We start from the raw sequence: 13,979 nt of genomic DNA, 5'->3' as shown, positions 1-13,979 counted from the left end.
TAATAACTCAGATTTCCTCATCTATCTCTGGGTGACAAAGCTGTGGTAACAGAGCATGGTGTCTATTGGACAGTATTTTAAGATCTTCAGTAACTGATGGAGGAGAATAGCAACACTGCCTCATACACTCATAAAGAAACTGCTTGCTCTGAGACTGTTGGCTGTCCACACTTTTCAATAAATGAAATTCTCTTAGACTGTGTTTTAGTGAAAAACCGTTGGAGGACTAGAAGAGAACTTGTTTCAACCTGAAAAAGAGGCAGCTTGTCAAGCAGCCTGAGGTGGAGCGGCTGCTGGTGGCATTCAGTACAGACTTCAGAGAAACAGCAGCCACTGGCACCCGGGAGGGTTGGTACACAGCCACGGGTTAACAGGCCTCCAAGAATTATCGGAGGTTAGGCGTCAGTTCCCTGCCAGAAACTGGGGCATTGTAATATATAGCTTAATAAACATTTTGCATCTATTTTAGAAAAAGAACCTATCACTGGAAATCACCAAAATAAAAGAAGTAGTAAAACTTCTAAGGTTAAAATGCTCCACATCTGCTACTCTCTCACCTGAACAGCATCATCATTGCTTCACCGGTCAGCAGACAGGCATTCTGGTGGAAAGCTTCCTGCATTTCATTTCATTTTCTTTGGATTAGTTAATTATGATGGCTGGAGTTTATTCTGGAGCTGGGAGTTGTCTTGTCACTCTCTGATACTTGCCAGAGGTGCACTGCGTAATGCCTACCAGAAAGCACTTTCCCTTTTTATCTGGCACTTGGTGCTACCAGCCGTATCACCAAGCAGATGTGTGCACTGCCAGAGGCTTGTGTGCTGTGGTGGATACCATGACTCACAAAGGTCTCATTTCTGCTTAGGGAATCAGTACGACTGAGGTGGGTGGGGTTTGTCTATTCTTTTTGCAAAGGTATTTCTCCCCCCCGATATTTGATAAATCAATTTGAGATTCAGATGGATTCTTGAGGGGTTTGGTACAGTCCCGTCCCCAGTTTCATAGGATTTCAGGACCTTTCTGAGAACCGAGCAGATTACTTTCTTGCTTCTTTCACCTTGCAGCAGCCAGTGATGGAGCTAAAACATGAACAGTTTGTCAGGTCTCTGAAAGACAGGCTTGATTTTCTGCATCAGGTGTGGACCAGGCAACAGTGGGCTTTGCTGTTAGAGGACTGGGCCTCCCCCTGTTCTCCAAACCCAAAGCACCACGGGTACTTTTCCTTGCAAACTGTATTCCACCCCACAGCTGATTTCTCTCCTGGGAGCAGTACACCTACTACAGTAGTACTTCTGAGCTGGTTACAGCCTCTTCTCATCTCACCACCTTTGTATCCACCCTGGACCTTGTGGTTTCTGCCATCCCCAACTACTTCTCAGGGCGACAGAACGACGGTAGCAACTGGCTGCCGTTACTGGTGCCTCCATGAAGTTCTCGAAAGGCCTGAGCAGAGAATCCATGCCTGCAACTGTGAAAATGCTCGCCTTAGTGAAGAGCTGTGATCTTGTGTCATAGTCGCGCGTGTTGGCATCAGTTGTCATTCCCAGTGTGTTCTGCATTGTTGATCATCAGTAATGTGAAAATTAGGTATGATACGCTTGGCTGTTGCGGCTTCTGCTTTATGGAAAGCAACCATTAAATTTTTTTCTGTACTTAGACAGTTTTTGGGCCAGTCAAGACAAGTGGAGAGTATCTTAAAGTATAATGCAACAGTTCAAGGCTTCGCCATAGATGGGAAGAAAATGGGATGACTTCAGTAATGGCTTCTTTCAGACTGTTAAGCTCAATATTACACATCTTTTCAATACGAAATACCTACTTTTTGTCTTGTTCAAAACTGGGAACCTTGAATTAATTCTTAACTAGCATCTTGCAGGCAGGCTGAGGTTCTTGTCCTCCAAGATGCTCAAATATGGACATCTGGATAGCTGTTGGATAGATGACTGCAGAAAATGTGTGTGTGGTCATGACTTTGCATCTCGTTCTTGTATCAAAGGTTATGCAACAGATGTCTGTGTTGAATTAAGGAGTTTTCATGAGCAATATGATAGCTGAAAGGCTGTGGGGTTTTTAGGAAAAAAAATGTGCATAAACATATCAGAACTAATACCCGTGTCTTAGATGTTTATAGACTTTCCTAATGAAGACCAAAGATTGCATGGTTAACATTTGGCAGTCCTCATTACAAGTTGTTTTTTTCTAGGAGATTCTTCTTTGACATTATTTGTTGCACTATTTACACTGGATTTTGGTTTAACTATTTCTGGACTTGCCAGTTTAACTGCTGTTGGTAGGAAGCCTTTCTGGACCAGCTGGTGCAAAGACTGTTAAAAATAATGCAAGAAAATGTCTTTAAAAGAACAAGGACTCTTAGACACTCTTGGTCTTGTTTAGACACTTTGAAGTCTTCAGTAGTGGAGAATCTTGCTCTGTGTTTTTGATTGTGGACTTGACCTGAATACGTGTTAAGACGAATGTAATTTCCTGGTTTTGGAAGCGTTTTCTTCAGATCAGATCAAAGTGATCTTGATTATAGCTGGTGCCTGCAAATTTGTTTGCCCCGTTCAGCTGAAGTCCCTGGCAAGTAATTATACTAATGATACTGATATTGAAACTGTGTGGCTGTCTTAAGTAAAGTTACTAGTTTCCATGCAGCAAGGAAAGATATTTCTGGAAAGGTACTTACAATACATTCCCATAGCACTGGTTAGCTGGAGAAGTTTCGTACTGGGAACACACCAAAACGAGTTATTCTATGCTTCTGAAAAGCAAGTTATTTCTGGATGCCAGAAAAGAAAGATTTTCTTGTGCTTTAATAGAGGTAACACCAGAGAACTATATGCAGTCAGGACTAAATTATTTTTCTGTAAACATAGCTTTCAGTCTTAAATAAACAAGCATCTGAAATTTTGTAGGCTGTAAAGGCAAGGCAAGGTAGATAATGTATTTAGAAATTTTATTCCTCGAATACACATAAAGCTTCAGCTTATACGGGATATTGCAACCATGTTGTGGGTTAATGATTTTTGTTGTTAGTTTTCTGAAATGGTAGTTCACAATGTCAATTTTTGCACAAATTAAAACATAAGAAGAGCTCAGTGCTGTGAAGGAATAGAGGGTTAGTAGTCCTGTGTTCGGTTGTGTTCAGATATGTGCATTTGCAGGGCTTGGGCCACTGTGGCTGAATGCTTTGTGTTGTTTGCTGCTGAACAGCTAAAAGTGTGACTTAGAAATCTGGATATCTTCTGCAGAAAATAGTTTTTTTTCTTTTATTTTAAAATAAGTAGATTGTTTCCTTATTCTGTGTCACAATGGATTTTTTGAAGAGAAAGCAATAGGAATACCCTAGCCATCGTGCTGATCTGCGGTTTTATTGGATGTCCCTGCTCACTGCAGGGGGTTGGACTAGATGACCTCTAAAGGTTGCTTCCGTCCCAAACCATTCCATGATTCTGTGATATGTCAGATTGGAAGTGCAGTGATTTATCTAGCATACCTACTTAATTTATTCCTGATCTCCTCTGCAATGTTATACAGAAAGGAATTATACACAATGCATCCCTCCCTTCATCTTCAGCAACTGTTTCTCCTGAACCGGCACCGGCAGTGGTTAGGGAAGCTTTCGTCCTACTGCAAAGGACGTACAGCCGCTGGTAAGGACACAGGGGTTTCTCTATATCAGCCCCCACTATGAAAGCTGTTGAAGAGCCTGCTCTGGGTGTGCTGCTTCCTAGTTTAATGAATAAGCATTGCAGCGAAAAAAGTGCTGAAAGAACTGGTTCCAGCGCAAACCAGTAAGTTGTAATAAATCACAATGTTCAGAGAATAATATCTGGGTGTTAAACTAGCTGAATTTTTAGTTAAAACACGTTTAGCTAAAAGCAGTAGCTATACTGGAATGTGGGGCAAAAATAGGTAATTTTAAAGGCCATGGACTGATATTGATACTTCTGTACTTAGGATCTTGATCAAACTCTAGTTACAAATTCGTAGCTCAATAGTTGAAATACCAAATATTGTCGTTTTAAACTTACGTCTTCTGCAAAAGAATTGCTCATCAATAGTAGATTAAAAAGCCTTGAATTTATCAAAGCAGTACCAGGCAAGGGGGAACAAAGTGGTAAAATGTATTTGGACTTTCAAAAAACCTGTTACACAACCTGTTACAAAGAGGTTGAGGCAGTATATTTTAAGGATGAGAAGAGGAATAAAAGTTGGAAAATCCAGCAAAGAATTGTCTGCTCTTACCTATATATGAAAACAAAGGATTTCTTCATGAAAAGCATACAGTCTAAATCCCTGTGCTTAAAATTCGTTGTATGTAGGTGAACTGTTGTGTCTGTAGGAAACACCGATAACGCGGAATGATTTGGCATGATTACAGCCATTGCTTTTCACAGAAGAGAGCACACAAGAGCTTTTAATTTGTGGTATAACAAGGGAGAATAATAGCATGGAGGGGGAAGGCGAGGAGGCCAGGATGGAGTGTAACAAAACCGGGGAGAAAGCTGTGGTTGCTTTATTCAAGAATAAATTTATCATTTCAGTGGGATTCTTTGTTTTTATTTTCTGTTTGCTTTTCTATTTTAGTCTCTATAAGTGATGCTGCACTAAAATTTTATAGTAGATTAGAATGAATAAATGACAGCAAACTGAGTTTTCCATCCCCAAAACAGGATATGGAGACAGATGGAAGGAGGAGCAACTTGGTGGAATCTCTTCTGATAGCTTTGTCAATATCAATATTTACAGATAATACACAAAATTGCTTAGATTGGAAAAGACCTTTAAGATCATTGAGTCCAACAGTTAACATTACACTGCCAGTTCACCACTAAACCATGTCCCTCCGCGCCATGTCTGCATGTCTTTTGAATACCACCAAGGTTGATGACTCAAACGCTTCCCTGGGCAGCCTGTTCCAAAGCTTGCCAGCCCTGCGGGTGAAGAAATTTTCCCTCACACCCAACCCAAACCTCCCCTGACGCAGCCTGGGGCCGGTTCCTCTCGTCCTGTCCCTGGTGCCTTGGGAGCAGAGACCAGCCCCCCCCTCACTCCAGCCCCTCTCAGGGGGCTGCAGAGAGCGAGAAGGGCTCCCCTCAGCCCCCTCTTCTCCAGGCTAAACCCCCCCAGCCCCCTCAGCCGCCCCCCAGCACACTTGTGCTCCAGACCCTGCCCCAGCCCCGCTGCCCTTCTCTGGACACGCTCCAGCCCCTCAAGGCCCTTCTTGTCCCGAGGGGCCCAAACCTGAGCCCAGCATTCGAGGTAGGGCCTCCCCAGGGCCGAGCACAGGGGCCCCATCCCTGCCCGGCCCCTGCTGGCCACACCAGGGCTGACACAAGCCCGGGGGCTGGTGGCCTCCTTGGCCACCCGGGCACTGCTGGCTCATGCCCAGCCGGCTGTCAGCCAGCACCCCCAGGGCCTTCTCCGCCGGGCACTTCCCAGCCCCTCTGCCCCGGGCCTGGGGCGCTGCCTGGGGCTGTTTGCCTTCCTTTGCTGCCAGGCAGGGTTCATGCTTGAACTGAAACAGGTGATTTGAAGTGTACTTCTGAATACCAAAACATTCAAAATGTTAACATGGTTACATCTTTTATTATTCTTATTTCTGCATCTATTCATTACGCTTTCAGAAGGAAGTCTAGCAAGCTGTTGACAGTAATCAGTTTGATACTGAAAATTGGCATTTGCTTTTGGTTACCTTTATATAAAATCCAAGAACAACAATTAGTACAGGTGTCACCAAAGATATTCCAGTTTTGCTGCAGATGTAAATGGTCACTATTACTATTTCTTTCTTAAGGGTGTTCTTTAATAAGCAGATTAAATACCTCTTTCAGACATAGCCAAAAAGCTCAGGAAAGAGGCTTAATCTTAGTCTAGGCACTCGTGACTGTTATTTAGCCACAGTGTATTTCCTGATGATATAAACTGGTCATCAGATGGTCATATCCAGAGCATACTGACATATATAAAAATGTGCCTGTGCAGCATGTGCTAACTTCAAAAATATCTTTATTCTGCAGAAGTAATCTTGAATTCGTAGTTCTCTGTAATCGAGACATTTCAGACTAGCACATATGTGCTGTTGTCATTATGTGGTAAAGAGCACATATGCAAAGCCTGACTTTTGCAGTTCATCAGTACTTGTTATCCAGTTCAAAATCTTCACAGCAACAGTTGAGGTTTTCACATTCAAAATAAATACTCATATCTTGTCTATGGACATGTCTGTTCTACGACAAGCTGTTACGAAGTGGCCAATCTCATCTGAAGCACGTGTGGTTAAGCAAAATGGACATTATTAGCGCATATAAAACATTACTAAACATTTCTGCACATTTCCAATAATATTTAAAATCCCAGAATGTTCTTTTATATTGCTGTTGAAATGGATTTACATCACAGACCTGCCTTTTTAGTTAGGGTATAGGGAAAATAGAATGAATAAGGGTGCTGTGTAACTGGTTTTACTCGGAAGTGCCACAGTTCTTCCTGACTTGCTATCTGCCACAACACTGGCATGTAAAGTGTTGTTTAGGACATGATCATTGTAACTCTGAAGTTAGATAAGTAAATACTTTCAGCGAAATTAAAAATTGTCACTTGACTTTATTGTTGTACCTTTGAAGCACAGTCAGTTCCCATTAGTTGCTCCGACAAGGAGTTGACAGCCACTTGGATATTCAGAATTTCCAAATTTCTCGCAAGCAGGTGTTTCCAAAGCATGAAGCTTTGACAAATGAAAATGATCTGAAGAAATCACTTTGAGACAGGGAGTAACTGGAGTGGAAAATTCTGCTTATGCAACATTGAAGACACAGTTACATTACTTCAAATTTTTTGGTATTTTTTTTGTTTGAAAGCTAGTAATATTTCATGCCATGCTGTGAACCGTTGACTATTGATGTTCTGCTGCTTCCTCCTTGAAGGGCACTTATATTTAATTTCATCTATTGTGTGCAACTATGAAAGGAATGCCATTTATTTCATTACCCATTTCCTGATAACCACAGCAGGACAGTTGGTGCAGCCAGATCTCCAGCTTCTCTTGTCACTCCTTTTATACAACTCCTATTACATTTCCCTTTTCCTTTGTCTGCTGAAGGAAGCATTGATGCTGATGCCTTTGTTTCATGGTGGAAAAATTAAGTGATTTTTGCTATATTATCAGTGTGTCCTGGCAGAATATTGAAATGGAACAGCAAATCAACAGAGCTGTAACCTGCTGCTTAAATGACTCAGATAAGAATATTACTTCAGTCTAGTTCATATGCCTTTCCAAAATACAGAAAAATTATGGTTTTGGGCTGTACTGCGAAAGATTTTTTTTTTCCCCTTTTTGGAAGGGGGATTATGTTACAGGTGTAGATAATTGTTTTTAAGCTGCTGAATATTTTCAGTTTTGGCATTGAACAAAGTGTATAAAATTTGAGGATCTGTTCCTTTGAAGTGGCAATTGTTTTCTGCAGCAGAGTGTTCCTTAAATCTCTTATATCCCCTGGACTGCAGGCACAAAGTCATGCTAGAGTATGGTGTACAAATTGTAGGAGAGCAGCAAAGACATTGATTTCTCAGGTTGGTTTAGCTGTTTAATTGTTAAAATATTAAGAGCTTTGGAGGAGACTGTTGGTATTCATGGTGATATAAAAGGGTATACATAGTTTTCAGTGGCAAAAATGGTAGTAAACGTCAGGGTCTTAGTCTGGGAGAAGTTAATGAGTTAGCCTGAAATTTTGTGATGTAGTTTGTAAGAAGAGTAAAAACGATATTACTGATTGCCATCTTTTAGCCATAAATTGCAAGTCTGACTTCAGCAGATTTACCCCTGACTTCGGTAATGACTAATGACCAAAATCAGGTTCACTGTTGTCTTTTTTTTTTAGTATGTTTTTAACAAATGGTGAAAAATTATATCATGTGGGAAAGGTGGTGATTTTAGCCATCCTGTCAGTTTCAAAGCAGCATCATTTTTCTTGCAGGCTGAGATGGAACTGAGTTCTGACCAGTGAGCACTTTGTATGGTGGATCCATTTTATGTACAAAAAATTAGACAGCTTTTTCCTTTTTTACTGGTGTGCGGCTACTCATATGTACCTCCCCGTCGGCTAGCTCACAGTCCTCTTATGTGCTCGACATTTGTTCAGCTGTAAAAAAATAGTTTGTTCATCCTTGTTAAGCTGCTAAATCTGGAAAAAACAGTGAAGTGTCTCTCTTGGTGTGAACAACAGAGGTGGAACTACTTGCCTAACTTTTCACACCAGTGAATTGCAAAGGGTTGAGCAGTCACGTAGGGACATAGCTGCAGTCAGTTTCCAGCTGCTCTAGAATTTTTTTTGAGAAAATTTGGTAAATTTTTCTCTTTTTCACAGAAATGGGAGGTTGTGGGGTTTTTTTTGGTTTGGTTTTTGTTTTGTTTTGTTTTAAAGCCTTCAATTACCCTCCCGACAATAGTTTGGACTTTTTTGTCAGCTTGGGTAGCAGAAACTCCTCATGGATACTAGTCACAGGCATCAGAAAACTAATCTTTTTTGGTGCTGAGATGCACAGGCCCTTTGCATCGGTTCCTGTGTGGGCCATAATGTGGCAGCGGCACAAGGCCTCGGCAAGGGCACGTTCCTCCTCAGCTCCCTCGGGCTCGTATGTCTCCAGAATGGCGGATGTCTCGGTACATGTTTAAATCCAGAGCTTCTGTAAAAGTGAGCAAAGTTAGACTAACAGCTTAGCTCCGTAAGTGTGCTTTATACACACTCATGTATTAATGCTGTCTTTCATTTTTTGACTTAAAATACAGTACTGAGTGTTTTCCAGTTAGAAGTTACCTGCTTTGCTGTTTGTCGGTGGTTGTTCTAATAGAGCATCCCATGTCCATCATGGGCTTGCCGTGTGTACCCCTCTAACATAAAAGGGTTCAGCTGACTTAGAGCTAATAAATAGCCCAGCTGAACAGCGGTTGTTGGGCTAAATTGGAACTGAACTGAAAAATTATTTTATCTCTCCTTCATGGTTGTGCTGGAAATAGTAGTATTTCAGATTTCAGATGAGTTTGTATAATATAGAGATAGTTCTTGGAAAAACAGATGCTTATAGGAGGAGTGCCACTCACAGGGGTCATCAAAAGCGAGGCCATTGTGAGCTCTGTGTTCAGTCAGCTCAACGAAATGATGGTTTTCTGGGAATGTTAGAGCATCACTTGACATGCTGTGAATCAGAAGTAAGTTCCAGCTACAGATTCAATTAAGTGCAGGGTATTGAAAAACTTCTCCCAGATGTCTCGCTGAAAGTGAACGCAGCTCCTGTTGTTGCTGTCACTGTTGGGTAAGAGAACAGCCATGGCGGGTTTGGTATCTGTTAAACTTCTAGTCGTGATGATATATTTTTTTTTGCTAGCTACAGAGAAGTTGATTTCTTGGCATTATTAGTTGGAAAGTAGAGGTTCAAAAAATTTGGTTTTGGAACTGTTCTATGGTTAGGGCAATTGTAGGCTTTCATGAATGCCCTCAAGTTTCTTGTCCAAACATTTCTAGCTCTAGTTCATTACTGCAGACCACACAGAACTGGTTCTTCCTTTTATACTAGTTGCCATTTTACCTTTTGAACTTGTTATTTAAAAAAGGTCATTGAAAAAATGATTTCTTGATAGTTGCGTTTATTATGGCAACCTCGAGTTTTATTCACATACTTCAAATGCTGCTGTTCTGATGCAGACAAACTGGTTGGACTTTCTAGTACTTAGGGATACTTAAGACCTATTTGCTTTTTATTTCATTTGTGTAACTGTTTACATCCTGTAGGCTTGTTACAGTGCTCACCTAAGAGTTTCTAGCCTCCTTGAGCAGCTCTCTGAAACACTAATTACTGTAAATGTTAAAAAAGAATGAAAAATAAAATGAAGTTCCACTGCAAGAAAAAAGGAAGGAAAAGCATTAAAAAGGAAGTGAGAAGGGGAAAAGAAAGGAAAACAATGGCACTGTTTAAACCCAGGAATTTTAACAAAGAACTGGTGTTGTATCTCAGAGGGGAAGGGAGAGGGGGGTGCCACAAGGGAAAATTGGGGAGGAGGTTATAAATTTCGGGAGACATCATGTTTCTTTTGGTCTGCAAATTGTTGTAGAAGGGCAAGAAAGGGGAAGGAAAGTTTTGTTATTTATCATTTACTGCATATCACAAGTTTCTTCTTTCACAATCCCTTGATGAATGCTGGGGCCTAGGATGAGGCAGAGGATCAAGCTGGAATCCAATCTTTTTCTTATTTCTGTCTGGACTAGACACTAAGCATTGAAGGGGTGGGGTAGAAATTCATTATTGTCAACCTTGCGTGCTTCTGCGGTCGGTGCATTTAAAAAAAGTAAAAAAGAGATGGTGAGCGAGGTGTTAGTCATGTAAAAGAAGGTGGTGGGTGCCTTCTGCAAGAGTCTAGCAAGGCCTTTTGACAGTTTGAGGCATGCTTCAGCAGTTACTTTACAAGGACAAAATTAGAACATAAATGCTGCAAGATTTCAAAAACAACAACCCCCACCATCACCGAACCATTTTCCCTGAAGTGCACTAGTTTTGAACAGTTTAATTGGTGTGGAAGTAGGGAACACACATCATTGTGCGGTTTGGCCAGCGTGGTACTCATTGCAGCAAAGATTAATATGCCAGGGCTCAGAGTTGTGACTCTGAAATAACAAGAAGAAATCATATGTTAAAGGTGCCTTCATTTTGTGGCTTCCTTTGTGCTTTAGCTTTGTTATTACCTTCAAAAGAAAACGGGTAGTAGGAAGAGAATCAACCGAAGTTTCTTGTTGAAGTGGTATAGCACTTAGTACCCATGTGATCTCCGAGATATTTCTATCATGCTGGTTTTTTTTTTCTTGCAGAGAAGCCTTTATTGCATAATAAAATCTTAATAGCACTGGTCTTCAAAGATTTAGTTCCTTGCATGAGAATACGTAACAGTGGTGCTCCGTATGTATAATACATGAAGCTCGTGTGTGTACTGTGAATGTATAATAGATACAGTTGTTCTAGTCTTAAAATTAAATGTGTTGTTCCAAGCTTGCACTGTAATTAGATGCTACTTGCAGAGAAATGTGTTAAAAACTGTTTTGCAAAAGCTTATACATACTAAGAAATATAATTTTTCTCCATTGTCCATTGGGACAGAAATGTGGTTACTATTCATGCGGTCCAGAGAGTTCCGTTCATACTGACTTCCTTTTTTTTTTTTTTTAATTTTTTATCATACCGTTTATACAATTAACTACTCTAAGAATCTTTTCTTTGCCCTGGCATACTGGCAAACTAAGAAGGCATGTATTACAAATGAAGAGATACAGCTGCATTTAATGTCTTTATGATTTTTTTGTTTCCCCCATAACTCTGTGGAAAAAGCCATGTGTCTTGCAAAGTACTGCAGTAGCTGACAAAAACATAACTCATGTATATTTATTCAATGCCTAGACTATCACTGTTGATTAAATGCAGGGTTTGAGGGTACTGGTAATGACTAGTCCAGGTACTACTGTAAGGTCCAGGGCTGTCTTTTCTTACTTATCCAGCTCTAGTGGGCCAGGAGTGTATGTGAATTTAATTAAAAATAGAGGTTGCCATAATAAATACACGTATCAATGAACTATTTTTCAACCACCTTTTTCAATTAATAAATTTAACCATTGAGATGTCAAGCAGTTGTTTGCTATTTTTTTTTTTAAAAAAAAAAAGATGCTCAGGAATTGTCATACTGATGGCAGGAGCGGGTTCCTTGGTGTTGGGGTGTTAGCTCTGAGGTGGGGGAATGGGGTACGGCCTTCTCTTCGTTCAGCAGGATGGTGATACCAAGGAAAAATACACCTTGCATGAAACTTTTAGTAACGTTAGCTATTGCATTTTTATTTTTTTCCCCTCCAGAAAACACAAAATATAACAAGTAATGCAGATTTTCTCTCTGGAGATTCCGGAATGTACCAGTTGGACGTTACCCTAAGAAGAGGACAGAATTTAGCAGCACGGGACCGTGGCGGTAAGCACTGCCTTAATGTTTGGGAAGTTACATGTCTGTTGGGTAAATTTATATGAGGGTATTAAAGTTATTAAGGTTTGAATTGTAAGTGTGTTAGTTAAACTGTGCTTAAAGCTTTGTAGGGATTATTTGGCTCAAAAACATAAAGTAAAAGGAGACAGGGCCAGCTAAACCCACACAGGAGGAGAAATAAGATTTAGCTAATATGAGTTTGATTGTTCTGCTGATTTTCCTCACATTTCTGAATGTTTCAAACTAAAAAAAGGTGCGATAGATTTACTTTAACCATGCAAATTTGTGCTGTCTTGTGCACCCAAGTGGTGTCTTGCTACTTATTTTGTTCCTTGACTGTTTAGCTGATAAATACAGGAGCCATGTTTAAAGACAACAGTAAAACCCCTTTATTAGGTATGTCCTTGCTTTACCTGTTGGTCAATCTGCTGATCACATACTGGCATTTTACAGTCTGCCCTTAGACCTGTATCGCACACATAGTTCAGGCATAGAAAGGATTCTTAAAAAGTATTTTGGCCTGCAGGAACACAAGAGGCTGACTCTGTGACTCTGTACATGCAACTGTGGTTAGTATTTAAAATCAGATAAGTCAGTAATCCACTTCTTGAACAGCAATGTGAGCATGATAAATCTGACTAACAGCCTATTTTTGATTTCTCGTAATATATTCCTTGTAAGAGAGAAAAAGCTGCAGTAGAAATTTAACTGCAAAAATAGTATTGCACGGGACCTTTCCATGCTTACCTGATGACGTTACTTGACCGATTTCAGATCTCAAATATAGTAGCAGAAACCTAGAAGGCTGTTTACATTGATAGGGAGTTACTCCACTGATATTTATGTCACTGAAACTGAAATTTTAATATGCTCACTGTTGCAAGAATAAACTTTTATGTATATTCTTCCTCTAGATATATTGATATTCTATCAAGATTTGCCTGACATTCATTAAAAATAGATGCCCAGATGTTTTTATTCCATGAGCTAGAGACTTGCCCAGTTTCTGAATGATAAGTGTTATAATTCAGTCATAGCCATCATTCATATTATTTATAAATAAAAAAAAGTAAATGTAAATGTGATTATTTGCATGCAAGGAAAAAATCCATTTTTTTCCCCCATAATATAGATGTCTAGAGTAAACAAAGGATAGGACATCTGTCCCCTAAGACGGAATCCCAGGTTCTGAAATGAGTACTAGGTGCTGCATAAAATGTCAAGATCAGTTCAGAAAGCTGCCACTTGAGCAGCAAGGAGACCTCCTCAAGCTACCTGAGAGGCAATGTGACAAGAGTTACTAGTCCAAGAGCCTAGGGTTGCAGTGCACGGTCATCACCCACCCTGTTTGGAGCCTGTAATTCACTTGGATGGTGTACACCTATCGCCTTTCAAAAGGCAGAGCGAGTGCTGTTTTTCTTTTGGAAGGATGCTGGGGAAGAAGGTAGTTGTTGGGCTCTGGTTTCACAGAATAGTCTCATAGCTTGAAATCTCACCAGAAAAAGAGATGCCTGGGTTACTTGCTGCTCCCTCTCTCAGTTTTTTCCTGCCCCTGGAAAAGCTCAGCTCTCCCACCTTGAGCAACCAAGAGAGTGTTTTACCAAGCCACTGCGAACTTGTCAGGGAGGAGAATGTGCATTGTGTCTTAGTGAAGTGTAGAAGATCCGTCAGGCTGGATGGGGAGCTACAGACGTGTTCCCTCCTGCACTGACCAGGTTTCAGGTCTCAACTGGGTTTGGGCTTCCAGGACTGAGCCTTTGCTTCTTAAGGGGAAAATACAGAAAGAGTACCTTGTAACAGGACCCCAAGCTAGGACCCATCCGCTCAGGGACTGAACGTCCTTGCTGTCATCCACTCTGTTTCTGCTTGTTTTCCCTTTCTCTTGGAGCTACGTGGTGGAACTACACTGTGGAACTTGAATCTAGGGGACTTCACAGGCATTAGGCAGGGTCTGGTGAATTTG

At 40.7% G+C, this 13,979-nt stretch overlaps 1 protein-coding gene across 2 annotated transcripts in view; it reads left to right on the top strand.

Moving 5' to 3' along the window:
* Positions 1 to 13,979, top strand: part of MCTP1 (multiple C2 and transmembrane domain containing 1) — a 287,955-nt gene that overhangs the window by 102,229 nt on the left and 171,747 nt on the right. For both annotated transcript variants that reach the window (XM_064438587.1, XM_064438588.1), the window contains exon 2: positions 11,893 to 12,004. In XM_064438587.1, the coding sequence (XP_064294657.1) occupies positions 11,893 to 12,004 (112 nt within the window). The remainder of the gene's footprint in view (positions 1 to 11,892; positions 12,005 to 13,979) is intronic.

Source organism: Phalacrocorax carbo, chromosome Z, assembly GCF_963921805.1.
Source record: "Phalacrocorax carbo chromosome Z, bPhaCar2.1, whole genome shotgun sequence".
In the NCBI taxonomy this organism is placed as follows: domain Eukaryota; kingdom Metazoa; phylum Chordata; class Aves; order Suliformes; family Phalacrocoracidae; genus Phalacrocorax; species Phalacrocorax carbo.
This window is presented reverse-complemented; position numbering and strand designations above follow the sequence as displayed.